Below are 15,248 nucleotides of genomic sequence, written 5' to 3' on the forward strand. Positions count from 1 at the left end.
CACAATGAACTCTGGGCTCTCTGCCTTGGAGTCATTTACTTAGAGCTTTTTACCATCAGCATTTTTCTAGGTCAGAAGGCATCTCTATCATAAATTGCTATCTGATCAGAAACCTCTTTAATTTAGCCTAAGATAGAATAATTAAGAGGGTTAATCTGCTATGATATAAAAATAACAATTAAGATAGGGCCTGCCAAGCTGCATTGTCTGAAAGCTTTAAAACAGCTGTGCCTCCTCTTCCTTCTATTGGGGTAGATCATTGAGCACGTTGATCACAGCGAGACTTGCGACCCCAGCATTCAAGCACCAGAGACGACAATTTTCTGAGTGAGACCAAGAGAAAATCCTCGGAGTTTAAAATCTTAAGTATTTACAGGCACATTCTCAGCATTGCATCCCTGGTTTTCTTCAAAGGGCAAAGACAGAGGTATGCACTAGAGAGAAATGAAACGTTTAAAATGAGGTTTGTATGGGGAACTTATTTCTCGGCTTGGCACCTGGGGAGGTACACGTGCATGTATATGTGTGTACGTGCGGGTGTATTTGGGGGGCGTGTTAATGTGTGCTTTAGAAGGTGCCCCTGAAGTTCTCCCCTCTAACACCAACACTACAGAAGGACCCAACCCCAGACCCCAGAATCGTGCAGATAGAAAAGGCCTTTGCACAGCCACTGGAAATCATAAAGGGGCAAAAATGTCCCTCATTCTTTGTGTATTCATTTATTTCAAAATCAAACTTCTGCAGCGTCCAGGTCCCTTAAATACCATGTAACTATCCTTCTCAATTAGCTTAGCTCCAAAGCCTCGGTTGTCTCTTGCTATCTCTAACTACTTCTTGGATCTGCAGGGGGTTTGCTGGGAACACCTGGTGGTGACTTGGAAGGAGAGCCATTTCTGAGGTTGTGAGGCCCTTTCCTCCCATTTTCCTTTTCTGAGATTTAAACCTGGAGAGTGGGCCAGATGTAACTATGATCTCTCTGTGTCTAAGCTCCCTCATAGACATTGCTGGTGCTCCGTTGTCTGCCACAGGAGTGCTCTGAGGATGGCAGGAGAACAAGGAGATCAAGAGAATGTGAGGCAGGAAGATGCTGGAGACCAACTCCTGCTAACTCACATTTTAGCAGAGCATCTGCCTAGACAAGATGCCCAGAATGGTTATCTTCCCATGTAGGAAATGGAAGCCCTGAGGATACAGTCTATGGCCTAACCCTAAGCAGCCCGGAGATGGCCTCACATCTCTGCCAGCCTAGGCTAACGGGGCAGAGACCACCATGTAATTCAGTGATGCGTAGACTATCAAATGGCAGAGCTTAAAGAATTCTAAAGATCCAACCCTCTCACTTTATTAACTTATTTTATTTATTCTTTTTTTGGGGGGCTGCATTGGGTCTTCGTTGCTGCACATGGGCTTTCTCTAGTTGAGGCGAGCGGGGGCTCCTCTTCGTTGAGGTGCGCGGGCTTCTCACTGCGGTGGCTTCTCTTGGTGCGGAGCACGGGCTCTAGGCACGTGGGCTTCAGTAGTTGTGGCGCACAGGCTCAATAGTTGTGGCTCGTGGGCTCTAGAGCACAGGCTCAGTAGCTGTGGTGCACAGGCTTAGCTGCTCCGCGGCATGTGGGATCTTCCCAGACCAGCGCTCGAACCTGTGTCCCCTGCATTAGCAGGTGGATTCTTAACCACTGAGCCACCAGGGAAGCCCTCCTCTCACTTTAAAGAAAAGGAAACTGAGGCCCAGAGATAGAAAATTAGTTGTTCAAGAAACTCATACCAGACTGTTGGTTCCTTGAGGAGTGGAATATGTCTCTTTGCTCTTGGTATTACCAATGCCTAGCAGGGTGCCTGGCATACACTGAACAGTCAAGAGATGCTGATCAAGTAAATACTGCATATAAATGAATAAGTGAATGAACGAATGAGTCCATCAGCCAAGATTTTTAGCTGCAAGTAACAGAAATGATCTCTAGTTAATCTGAGGAGAAATGGTTCATTAAAAAGTTCTGGGTACCGCACAAAATCTCTGGGAGTGTTGGAGAGCCAGCCACAGAGGTACAGCAACCAGAAACAAAGCCTCAAACTGGAACCATAGCTGCCGCTGCAGATGACTGTAGTTTGCACGAACTCATGACTCTGGGTGCCGATGCCAGCACTGCTGGCGTCAAGATGCTGTCACCGAGGTGGCACCCAGTTTGCAAGGTGCCTGCTTCCCTCAACCACTAGATCCAAAGTCTGGGCAGATGTGTCTGATTCAAAGAACCTGAGTCTCATGTCCATATCGTGAGTTCCAGGGAGGCCTAGGGCATCTGGCATTTTTACTTTCTATAGTGAAAAGCAGGCTTTGCTTCACAAGGTAAATGGGGAACTCCCCAAACGTAGAAAGATGCTAAGGTTTAGATGCCAAGGGGCTAAGAAGAAAGAAGAATGTCCATTACCATGAATGAATTAAGAAAATGTGTGGTGCATTTGGCTAACTCTGGCCTCTGTTTGCCCCGTTTGGCTGACTCTTGCTTTAAGATGTCCCTCCCTCTTGCAGCCTCCCTATCACTTATTTCTGGGAGTCCCTGGAGCATTTTCCACAAGTTCTCTCTGTTGCAGCCATTTTCTTCCTAGCCTTCTACAGCACTTCCTGTGATTTCCATAGTTAAGTCCTCCTTCAAAATTGGGTCAGTACCTTTGCCACTGCCTCCTGGGCCCACTGTCTTTTTCTGGGCCACCTCTTGACTCTCTTCCAATGAGTCTCCAACATTACTGTGGCTTTTGATGTCATCCACATGCACAGCTTTGAAGGGACCCAAAGACCCCTAAAACAGTTATGTTGAACAAGTGGGATTTTTTTTTGGGGGGGGGGGTACACGGGCCTCTCACTGTTGTGGCCTCTCCCGTTGCGGAGCACAGTCTCTGGACACGCAGGCTCAGTGACCATGGCTCACGGGCCCAACCGCTCCGCGGCATGTGGGATCCTCCCGGACCGGGGCACGAACCCGTGTCCCCTGCATCGGCAGGCGGACTCTCAACCACTGCGCCACCAGGGTACCCCACAAGTGGGATTTGTATGGTACAATTACAAGGTAACATTATTATTTTCTTCCATTAAACTTCTGATGGACTATTTAGTTCCTATTTTGAGTAAAACCTCCTTTAGGTCCGAAGACTTTTCCAGTCACTCTTAAGCAGTAAAAATGGAAATTCCTTTGCTCGTACTAAATAATAGTCTGAGTCCAGTGTAATAATAAAAACTCCAAGCTTCATCCCAAGTTAAAGCTCTGTCCTCCTCAGCTCCGACCTCCTTCAGCCTGGAAGCCTGTGCGGACGGAGGATAGATGGTGTCTGTTGCTTGCAACGTAGAATCTTGACTTAATAGATTCATTTGTTTGTCCGTTCATACATTCATGTATTCATTTGGTCAGCATTTACTGAGTGCCCATTTTATGCCAGGTGCCCTGCTAGGTACTGAGGATACTAAGATATTCCTCACCTGGCACATTTACTCCCATCCCCCTACTACCTTACCTTTGTCTCTCTAGTATAGGGGGGAGGAAAAGTCTTTTTTTTTTTTTTTAACTAACATGGGTGTAATTCCCTGTGGCAGCTGTTCCCCTTTCGTTATCTTTGTGTGTTTGTTGGATATTCCCCAACGGTCCCCTCTAATTGCAGCCCTCATGGCTCCTGCAGCTGGCCACTTGTGATCTTCCCAGAGTTTCTTCCTCCAGTGACACTTCCACTTTCTTCTGCTGAGATCTCCTTGAAGAAGTGCATTTGGACAGTACCCTCTTTAAAATCCTAGATGGTTAAGCTGTGGATTCCACATCCAGTCTGTAAACACTGGGCAAGGTAATAGACCTAGTGACGGCTGCCCAGATCCCCCTTCAGAAATGAAGGGCATACTCCCCCAGGTGCTGTTGCCCAAGGTCATACCTCTTCCCCAAGGGCGGCCAGCACCAACGGCTGGTCAGTGCAGAGGTATAAAGTCCTGGCCCCTCCACCTCACTGTGGGGCAACTCTGAAGGGCCATTCCAGCTTCAGAGGTTCCTGGGGCAGGGTGGGGGGCGGATTGGATGAGGTCTTTGTTGGGGCTCCACTTCTCCCTCTGCCCAGTTCTGCTTCCTTCCCTTTCCTCCCACAGGTGCTGATTCCAAGACCACTCCCTAGTAAACCTCCCTCTATGCTCACCTCCCCCTCACGCTGGCTTCCAGGGAATCCAACCTACAACATGCACCGTCGCCATGATGTAGGTGAGAGGGAGGAACTTTCGAACCCGGCCCTCCCCCTGGCTGCAACAGGCCACTTCGGCCAGCCTCTCACCCATAGGCAATCCCCTGTGTCCCTCAAGCTCTAGGGGACAGGTATCAACCTCAGTACATGGTCCCCAGGAAGCCCCAGTCACTAGACCTGGAGAGAGTGGTCAGGAGGGTCCAACTTTCCTCTGTGGTAGGGGAAGGGGCAATTCCATGACGTTGACAACTCTACCCTCAAGACCCAACGTCTCACCCATATCAATCCAGGCACTCCCTTGAGGTCAGCATCGGCTAAAGCACGCAAAACCATCTTCAGAAAGCTTTCTCCCGTTCTGTATTTTGGAAGGAAGGGGAGTTGGTTCCTCTTGTCTTGGGACCTCAGTTGAAACTGAGCTAGAAAAAGTCCCATTTTAACACCCGGTGATAGGCCAAGGCCACACTACAGGAGTGAGGAGGGTGTCTCTGATCCCCACTCCGTGTCATTCTTAGTTCTGCAGGCTCCAGGGTAGTGCTGTTTGGCGACCAATATCATCATTTTTAGTGACGGTAGCACCTTCATTTCTGCTTGTGCCTTTTCGTCTCTGAGGTGGGGCTGGTGTGTCCTTTCTATCGGCTGTTCCTCCCACGTGTGTGTGATTATACCACCCTGGCAATGGCACCCACCAGCCTGGCAGATGGGCCAGCCTAGGTGGGGCTCCTCTGGGCCCTAGCTGCTTCCATGGCTGCGACTCTAGCTTTTTCGACTTTTTCACTCGGTCTCTCCACCCTCCCACCCTCCATCACCAAATTCTTACAGCACTTATTGTTCAGCCTCTATGATTTTTCTCTCAATTCTTGTATTAAAAAAAATTTAAGAATACATAAATTGTATATATCAATTTAAAAATAGTTCTGGGGAGAAAACGGGAATCGTTACTACATTAAAAGATTCTTATTGATTTCAGAAGCCTTGAAGAGTGAGTAAACGGGTGTCTCATTATCTGGAAATGCAGGGTGTGCACAAATAGACTGTCTGCTCCTGGAGGGAAGGGAGCCACTGGCTCTTCCTCTTCCACCAGCTTGATGCCCTGAAGCAGGATACACGGTAGCCATGGACCAATGACTCCTTTGCTACTAGTTTAAGGACAGCATGATAGAGAGACAGGACCTTTCACGGGCAAAAACCTCATCCCTAGACCTAGAAATGGAAGCCATTAGTCTCTAAGTCATTGATTATCCAGACTTGAGACGTTGGGGAATCTGTGGTTCTTTAAAACTGGATCCTTCTTACCAATAAGCACTTAGGAATACAAGTAGGAAGAAAAGCTTGACCGTTTCCTCCATAAAAATCACAGAATTCTTTTTGAAAGATGACAGATTCTGGATTGGGGGTGTCAAAAGTCACAACATTTAATGTTAGATATGGCATATGTCTGTGTGAACTATCCCATAGCTTTGGCCTGAAGCCAGACACGGGAGGGGTAGGGTATGGTTTTCTGGTGCTGGAGTTCAGTGACGGGAAGTGTGAGGATAGATTTTTGTAAAGTCACAACTTAAGAGTTGGCTTGGGGCTTCCCTGGTGGCGCAGTGGTTGAGAGTCCGCCTGCCGATGCAGGGGACACGGGTTCGTGCCCCGGTCCGGAAAGATCCCACATGCCGCGGAGCGGCTAGGCCTGTGAGCCATGGCCGCCGCCTGCGCGTCCGGAGCCTGTGCTCCGCAACGGGAGAGGCCACAACGGTGAGAGGCCCGCGTACCGCAAAAAAAAAAAAAAAAAAAAAGAGTTGGTTTGTTTGGAGGGAGTAACATGCAAGTGTTACTTGTTATTTCAAGTGTTATTTCAACAGAGAAAGAGCCGTGGCCTCTGTGATTGCCCTTCCTCCCATCTCTGCTCCCAAGCCTGCAGGCTCTCCCAGCCCCCAAACAACTAATTGGCCAGATGAGGGCCAGATGGGTAATCCTTGAGATAACATACCTGGTAGCACCAAGACTAGTGCGGGGTCTTGCATGACTCTGAGAGCCTCTCTTGCCTCACCTGAGTTTCAGCCCTGATATATGATAATGCACTGAAAGTTGTAAAGTACTAAAGAAATAGCCCAGCCTTCCAATATCTCTTCTCCTGGGAGATCCTACCATTCCAACATAATTTCCAACCACATCCTGGACCATACTGTTACTTTAACAGATTACTGAGGTCTTATTTCTTCCATCTGCACGCTGCATCCCAGGTGCCTGCTATCTATCAAGTTTGTAACTTAACTCATTGTGTCTATCCCATCCTCCTAGGGGTGTGCTCTATAGAGGAGAGGAAGCTAGAGACCCAGTCTTGTTCCTTGTTAAAACAAGATGGGTGTTTCCCTGCTGCCACAGCCTTTGTCACCAAGCAGTTCGGTCTATAGTTGGGAGAAGGTAGGAAGATTTGCTGGGAGATGGGCAGTTTGCTCCCATTTTAAGCAGCTTGCGTGCTTTGCCTAGCAGTGCCCTCTGCTGCCCTCTGTGGCCAAAACATCAAGGTCTCTAGAGACACTAAATCCTGGGATCCATCTCTCCCTGCCATCATCTTTTAAAGCTTTTCTCCTTTAGTTCTCCATGGGCTTTAAAAAGTAAAATGGGACACTCTAGCCACAAGCCTGCATCTGGCTTACACTCTTAGCTCCTTCCTGCAAAGGTTGTTGAACTGAATTCTAGAAGAAATCTTAAGAGGTCATTGGGCCCCTCAGCTCTGCTGGCTCCAATCCTTCCGAGAATTATATAGGCTTTTAGCGAAACTCTCACTGCCAAAATCCCAGATTCTTCCAAGTTACTCACTGGGATTTCCACAAAATCTGCATGGTTGTTTACTTTAGCTTGGGACCTTTCGCTTAGAGGGCAAAAGTCCCAATTAGAAACATGGGCAGGCTGGCCATGAGAAGGATCTATGTTAATAGGGTTGATGTGTTCTTGACTGACACTTTACCTTTCCACTTTTTTTAACACCTAAGAAGTTAATTTCATAAGCTCAACCTTGCTGAAATGTTCTCTTTGGTTTGGAGGTGTTGCTTTGTGACTGGCAAGCACAGCTGAGGACTCAGAGGTTTCTCCTTGCTCTGGCAGTGCATGGCTTTCGGCACCTGAAAGCCATCAAAGCACCTGTTTCTTCTCCCACTCCAGTCCCAAGGGAGGTGAGTAAGCTTATTGCTAATTAATAGAGAACTGTGTCTCACAAATTTGAATTCTGCGTTAAGACAAGTAAATGTGTCCATTAGGATTGGCTGGCTGGAGAAGCCCGATACAAAATCAACTCATTCCTGAAACCCACCAGCACCAAGAAGTGGTTCCCTAGAGGGATTTGCAATTTTTGTTTGAATTTCTTAACTGTTAGGCCTGATATTTGGTTTCAAAGTCTGTGTGCACAGTACTCAGCCACCCTAGGAAAATGAGAAAATGTGCCTGGTTCCTCAGTTCTCCGCTGCTTTTTTCGCCTATCCTTATTCTGCTTTCCAATGCCTTCCAAAAACTCCTGAAAAATATCTCCACCCCTCTTACAGGATGCAAGGGAAAAACACGTTTATTTTGTATTTCGGTGGTGACACAGACTTATACCAAAAAAATTCTTCTTATGTATATTACTTTTTCTTGACATTTATTTTTGTATTATGGTTAAAAAAAGCATAAATTTACCACCTTGACCATTTTAAGTGTACAGTTCAGTATTGTTAAATATGTTCACATTGTTCATTGTCTAGAACTTTCTCATCTTGCAGAACACAAACTCTATGCCTATTAAACACGAATCCCTCACCCCACCCTCTTCTAGTTTTGTTTTCTATGAATCTGACTAGTTTAGAAACTTCAAGAATGGAATCACACGGTGTTTGTGTTTTTGTGACTAGCTTATTTCACTTAGTATAACAGTCCTGAAGGTTCATTATGCAGATTATTTTTATATAAAATGTGGGGAAACTAAGGGGGGAAAAGGAACAGCAAGGCTTAGCGTCTCAGGGTGCCACCTATGCTTTCTCTTCTCTTCAACTCATACCTGTGAAGCCTGCAGGGACCTTCTCAAATGAGCTTCAAAGATTAAGAGCCCCCGGTCCCTTCCAGAAATATCCCTGCTGGATCGGTGCCATGTAGGTAGGGAATAGGGTGGGATTCTTGGGAGAGCAGCTCAGCGAAGGTCAGAGCAGAGGCTCCCTAGCGGGCGCGGGTCCATGACAGCGCTTAAAGATTAGCAGCTGGAAAAATCCCTGGGCTCTAACGGCCTGCCCCTGGATCTCTACGATCTCCCCACACCCAGCACCTGCAGTCCCTTAACAGGGCTTCAATCGGACCGTAGAAATACACTGGGCAGCCCTGAAATTCTGCGATTTGAGGACACGCTGTCAACTTTTATCCCAAGATCACATTGTAAAGCCAGATTGCCTTCTCTAATTCTGAACCGGCCCGGACCCGCACGGTGGTGGCCAGGTGTTGGGAGCGGGATGCGGCAAACCAGACCGCTCGAAGGACCTCCTCTCCCGCATCCCCGCTAGCTCTCAGCACAACCCCGCAAGCAACCGACGTGCCAGCTGAAGGAAGAGAAGAGCAGAGACAGCACTAGCTCAATTTCACTGCACTGTTTCCCGCGGACCCAAAGGCGCAGAGGCTCGGTCTCCCAGCCTCTCTCTTTTCGGACGGCAAAGCCAGCTGCGTTCTGCCGGGAAAAAAAAGCTCATCGCCCAGGCCGAGAGCGCAGCGCTGGGGCCCTCGGAATTACCGTCACCGGGCCCATGGGGACACGCAGCGGGGCGAAGGACGCGGGAGCGCTGCACCGCCGAGCGGCTCTGCGAAGCGCGGGACCCTCGGCGCTCGCGGTTGTGCCCTGATCCCAGGGCAGAGGTGGGAGGACGCCAGCGCACGGGAGCACTCCCGCTCCTGCAGCACTCCCGAAGACCGACTCCTCGCTGCCGCCTAGCCCCACTTAAGGTGCGCCTCCCCAGTGCGGAATCCCTCCTAGCTCCCCGCCACCCCGCAGACCTCATAAACAACTTCTGGAACCGCAGAGGGCGGAAGCGGGGCGGGCGGGCGGGCCGCAGCCGAGCGGAGCGCGGGGGCAGTGGGGCGGGCCGGGGTCAGGGCAGAGGCTGCGGCCGCGCTTCCCTATTGGCCGGGACGCTGTGGGCTGCCCGGGCGCGCGGCGCGGGCGGGGCGGGGCGGGGCCCTCTAGCGCGAGCCCGCCCCCGCCCGCTGCGCCCGCGCCCCTCGCGCCCGCCCCACCCCCCCCGCGGGCCGCCGGAGTTTTTAAAGTGGGCTGGCGGCCCCGCGAGCCCGACATTCGCGAGCGGTCCGCCGCACAGTTCCGGCGCCCGTCGCCTCCCGCCCCAGCTTTCCTGAGGCGGCCGTACAATCCTCGGCAGTGTCCTGAGACTGTATGGTCATCTCAGCCTCCGCGTCCTCCCGGCCCCGGACTCTGCCAACTCCCGTCGTTTGAGCCACTTCTTTTTTTAAAACCCAGAAGAGTGACTCCTGACTCCTTTTCGAAGGAAAAGGGAACCTCGGCCCCCTTCTCGCTGCCCTTCTTTTGCGTGTGACAGCCTCCTCCCACTCCTTTCCCCGACCCCGCCTCCGCGTGCAGGTTCCTCCCCGTCACCTTTCTCCACCCCCCTCCCCCGCACCTAGCCAGCCGCCCGCAAACTTCCACCTGGCTGTGCGGGCGCTCGGGACCTGCGAGCACTCGGGACCTTTAACACGGGCGCGGGCCTCCGGGAGTGGGCTAGGGCCACAGCGAAGGTAGCGGCGGCAGCCCCCACCGGCCCTGGAGCTCAGGTGCTCGGCGTCTCAAAGGGCCCCCGCGACAATGACAGCTGACAAGGAGAAAAAAAGGTAAACGGGCGTCCGGAGCTGGTTCAGGGTTGGGGTGGGAGTGGCGGGGCTTCGCGGGACCGGCGCGACCGCGAACCGCTGGGAGAGGAGCGTGGAGCGGTCTTTGAGGCCGGGGGACAGATTTGGAAAGTTTGGCAGGGGAGGGCAGGTGCCCCGTCTGGGGACGCGCGGCTGCGGTTTCGCGGTTGAGAGTTCTGTGGCCCGAAGGAGTCGGGAATCAGCGCGGGCAGCGAAGCCAAGAGGCCGAGGGAGATGGCCCTAGAGGTCGGAGGTGCTCCCGGGGTACCTTCCAAAATCCATCCCCCCAAACCCACCCCCGCACCAACCCCCCGCGGCCAGCATGTTGAAATGTTTCTTGGTTGACTCGGCTCAGGTCAACTTTCGACTTTCTCACGGCTCGCATGAGGGGCAGCACTCACTCCTCTCTTTTCCTCGGGACCGTTGGGGTTCTTCCAAACGAGCTCTGCCCGTGCTGTTCCCCAGACTGGCGAGGGGCCGGAGGCGGAGCGCGGCGCTGGTAAGGGCCCCGGCAGAGCGGCCAGGACGCAGCAAAGGGCCCCACTCCAGGGTTCCAGACCCCACGGAAGATGGGAGAAGCCCCTTTCCTGATCCCGCACCTTGCCTCGGCGGGAGAGTGGGTAGTGGGCCGGGCTGCCTCGCGGAGGCAGGTGTCTTGGTGTGTGGGGAGGGGATGGCGACACCGGGCGCTCCCGGCAGGTCCCGGTGTCTCTCTCCCAAGAGGACAGAGAAGGGCAGCCACGATCTGCCCGCCTGCCCTCGCCAGCCTCTCAGCACTAGCGGAGAGGCAACCTCACTGCCCTCTCCCGGCGAGGGTGAGAGCGCACGGCGTGGCGTGCAGACGTGGGAACCGCCTTGCCTCCCGCAGTCGTGCGTGGCTAGCCGCCTGACCCCCCTCTCCTCCCAACCTCCATTCGTGCTGCCCCGCGGGCTGGAGCTTTCAGCCCCGTATTCGACGGCGGCTGGCGGGGCTGGTGTGCGGAGAACTGTAATCGAACGCGCGGCCGGTTGAAGGGCCTGAGCCGCGGGAGATCAGCTGCTGGAAGGCTGTGCGGTGGTTCGGGGATGGGGACCCAGCCGCGATGGGCGGGGGTGACCAGCCTCGAGCCGGGGAGCCCGAAGAGCTCAGTGCTTGGGTCGATTTACTCTTGCTCCGACTTCCACTGTGGGACCGGAGCCAGAAACCGTGTATTCTCTGGTTGAAAGCGGCGGTTCCCACCTCGGGGCACCGATAAGGATTTGATAAACAGGAGCGAATCGAGCCCGTTCTGGCCGAGCGCCCGGGCCCTTCGCTCCCGGATCGCTGGGGGGAGGGGATTGAGCCCGGCTCCCGGGTTGCGGCCGCGGCTCCCCTCCCGCGTCACGGTGGCGCCCCCAGGCTTGAGACGGCTGAGGGAGCCTTGCCCTGGCCGTTCTGGGCCCTGAGACTGCAGCCGTCGCTAGCCCCCGGGGGCCTCGGAGCAGCCCAGGAGTCCTGGGTCTTTGAAGGGCAGCGAAGCAGGGAAGGGACTTGAAGATTCCAACGCATTTTGTTAAGCCAGTATAGCCTGCCAATAATAATGATTGAACGATCAGAAGACAAAATTATAGTCAGCTCCTCTGCGCGCGCTGGGCTCTGGAGCCGGCGAGGGAACTTATTGTACATTTTACAAGTGTGATGCCTATCGGTGAATGTTGCAATCGCGGAGGTGGGGCCTGATGGTAATCTTGACAGATGTGTGAAGTGTCAGCTTCTCCCGCGCGGCTTTGCGCGGGTCCTGTGCTATTATGTATGTTAATCGTCGCAAGAAACTTGGGAGTAGGGGCAGAACTATTTCGACATACGTGGCTGTAGTGCCTCTTTCGTTAGAGATAGAGGGAGCCAGAATCGGAGCAGGAAAAAGTTGGGTAATCAGACTCCGAATTATTCACTAGAGCGGCAGGTTTAAGAACCACTGTGGGGATTGCCTGTGAGATGCCTAGGAGGCTAGAGGCGGTGGCCCCGCGTGTCTGCTTTCTGCGCCTTGCCTTTGGTTTTATGTCGCAGACTGGCAGGGCAAACAGTGTGTCCCTCACCAACCGGAGTCCTAAGAAAGGTTGTCCAATTCATGTTGGGCTAATTGTTTTGAGACGTATTTACTTTTCTAGTCTGGCTCTGTTTGCTGGGGGCATGCTCCTTGCAGGACCAAGGTGAAATTCAAATATGTGAACCAGTGCATTGAAAGTTGGTGTGTCATGTAAGTGGCGGTCCTTAGCTTTGCCAGAGTGCCTCACAAGTTCGGTGTGACACCTGCTTTGGGGGCTTTCAGATTAGGATTCTGTGTATAGGTTCTTAAGATGTGATTCTTCTGGTTCCGCAGAGCCATTTCTGCCCCAAAATTCCAGATTCATGGAACATTAGCAATGTTCCTTCTAACAACAGTCTTGCAAGAAGTGGACAGGATTATTTTGTTCGAGAAAGTTCACGCATCGATGGAGATGTTAATGTTTAATAAAAAAGAGTTTGCTTTCTAAACGTTGGCTGGCCGACTGGGTTTCAGAGTGTGCTCTTTTAGCCATGGTGGGCATTCCTAGTGACATCAGAGATGGCCAGAAACAAGCTTGCTAAGGGTGCTGCACTCACTCACTTTCTGCACTCATCTGTCAGGAGTGAAGTGAAGGTCTCATTAATCAGGGTTCCTGGTTCTGTGAAGAGCTAGAAAGTGTCTGGGCTACTCACTTCCTGATAAAAACAATTTCTGAGCCCCTTCCCTGGAAGAGAAAATAGTCTGGAAGTTCTTAGGTACATGGGGATTGGAGAGTGGTTTGGGTAAATATAAGTTGGATCTTTGGATAATCAGGGATCAAAGTCCATTCCCAAAGCCAGACCCAGCTCAGAGCTGCTTTCCAGAAAGCTTCAATTGCTTAGTGTGGGGCCTTCGGTGGGAGGAAGATCAGGGGTAGCAGATCAGAAGTTTTCTATCTCTGTCTCCCCCTGCCAACTGGATGTAGTGGTTCCTCTGCTAAAATAAAATCAAAGCCCACCTTTTTTTCTATTCGGAAGGCAAAAATATTGCTGGACAGTTTTCCTCAATTTAAATATACTATAAATATTCCTTCAACATTTGATGTCTCTTTCCAATTGCATTACCAGAATGCAGGTGTGATAAGGAATTGATGTAACACATTATAGGTTCAGGTGAATAAAATTTAATTCACACAGCTTTCATTAAGTTCAAAAGAATGCTATGACTACAGGTTTTTTTCAGCATTGCTGATGGGAAGCTTACAATTATTTTATGCAGGGACTATTCTCCAGTGGAGCAAATTGCTTTATGAGGCAGAGAACTACCTGTCAGCAGAGACATTCAAGCAGCTACTATTGATAGATTGATTCCTGTATTGAATAAGTTGGCATTTTCACTAGGAGTGAAAACCATGAGAACAAAACTGTTTAATTCACTTTGAATGTAAGTCAGTCTGTGTCTCTCTCTTTGTGTGTGTGTGTGTGTGTGTAGGGTGATCCTCAACTTTCTAGGAATCTATTCTGTAAAATGTTTACAAATAGAAGGAACCAATTAGATAATTCTTAGTGCTCCAGGCTTTCAGCCCAATACATTTGAAAATATTTGCTGTCATTAATTATCTCAAGATTTAGGCTTTTCTACTTCTCAGGAAATCTCTCCAGTGGTATTGGCTTATTTTTTTTAATTTTCCTCAGTTCTGTCCCATACCAACATGTGTTTTCATTTTAGCCTAATGAATCTTCCCTATTGTATTTGGTACTGACGATCATTGATAGTTCATAGCAGGTAGGGCTTTTGCCAATATTGTAAAGTTAGCAATGTTTGCTCTCAGGGTCCCCAGTACCCTTTACCCCCACCCTCCCCAGTACCAATGTCTAGTTACGTGATGAAAACCAGCTCTGCTATGCACGATGTAAACCAATAAAAACAACAAATGTGTATTGAACACCTACTCCGTCTTTGGATAAAATGCTAAAGAGATATTAAGAAATAAGGGAATGTGGTCCTGGTCTTCAAGTTGCTTAGTTTGTTTGTGGGGAGGGGAAGGACACACAAGGAAGCTTAACTAAAAATACAGTAGCTGGCAGCTTACCTGTCACTTTTCTGTTGAGATCAAATCTTTTGAAGCTAAAGATAAGAAGTTCTTTTTTTTTGCGGTACACGGGCCTCTCACTGTTGTGGCCTCTCCCGTTGCGGAGCACAGGCTCCGGACGCGCAGGCTCAGCGGCCGTGGCTCACGGGCCCAGCCGCTCCACGACACGTGGGATCTTCCCGGACGAGGGCACGAACCTGCGTCCACCGCATCGGCAGGTGGACTCTCAACCACTGCGCCACCAGAGAAGTCCAAGAAGTTCTTAATAGCATTTCAGTCAATAACTATACATTTAAGCACAATTATTGAAAAGTATTGTGTGTTGGGGAGTGGGAGAATGGGTTCCTGGTTTTCCCTGGAATCACACAGGGTAGGCCTAGATCACCAGCATGAAGACTGGCTCTGAGGGAGGTCAAACAGAGGGAGTCAGTGTTGAGGGTAATGAGAGTAATGAAAAGTGGGGGGGGTTCAAGGGTATCCCTGTGGTGTTCTCTGACACCATAGACAGAAGAGCCCCCAGAGTTGAATGTTTACTCTTCTTTGTACACTTGCTTTGGTGAGGGGCACGGAGGGAGGCAAGGGATAGAGATTCTGGTCCCACTGAGGATAATCGTGGAGATAGCTATGATTCTAGGAAGACCAAGAAGGGAGAGGGAGTTTCTTAATCTGGGCTTTGTGAATGGGATTCAGAGGGGTGGTCCAGGAGCCTCTGAAATTGGCTGCTGGTGTTATGGATAAAAGCATATTTTTCTCCACGGGAAGTCAGTTCAGCTCTAATAGGCTTTCAGAAGTTCTGTGATCTGGAGAAGGCAAGCCCTTGCTCTTGGATGTCTGATTTGGTGAGTGCCTTACCTTTTAGGGTCTTACTGTTCAGGTCTCAGAGGGCTCCTACATTTCACTGCCAGTGTCTCTCCCTGTCTTGGAGATGGGGGAGGAGGTTGGTGTGTACCTCTAGTAAAGATTCTGTAGTGCAGCTTAACCTTACCTGTACCCACCTGTCTGTCCACCCACATGTCTACCCTCAGTAATGGGAGGAAGGGGAACTGAGTGCCCTGCACAGGCTTAGTTCTGGTGTGGTTCATTCTTTTTAGTAATTTTTAAAAATT

The 15,248-nt window shown here is 50.8% G+C and overlaps 1 protein-coding gene across 1 annotated transcript in view; it reads left to right on the forward strand.

Annotated features, from left to right (window-relative positions):
• The first annotated feature begins 9,516 nt into the window (after nt 1-9,516).
• EPAS1 (endothelial PAS domain protein 1) overlaps nt 9,517-15,248 on the forward strand; it is an 88,385-nt gene continuing 82,653 nt past the window's right edge. Inside the window, exon 1 of the mRNA XM_082852351.1 lies at nt 9,517-10,047. Within this exon, the coding sequence (XP_082708477.1) occupies nt 10,022-10,047 (26 nt within the window). The 5' untranslated portion in view covers nt 9,517-10,021. The remainder of the gene's footprint in view (nt 10,048-15,248) is intronic.

Source organism: Leucopleurus acutus (genome assembly GCF_964270905.1).
Source record: "Leucopleurus acutus genome assembly, chromosome: 12".
Taxonomy (NCBI): Eukaryota; Metazoa; Chordata; class Mammalia; order Artiodactyla; family Delphinidae; genus Leucopleurus; species Leucopleurus acutus.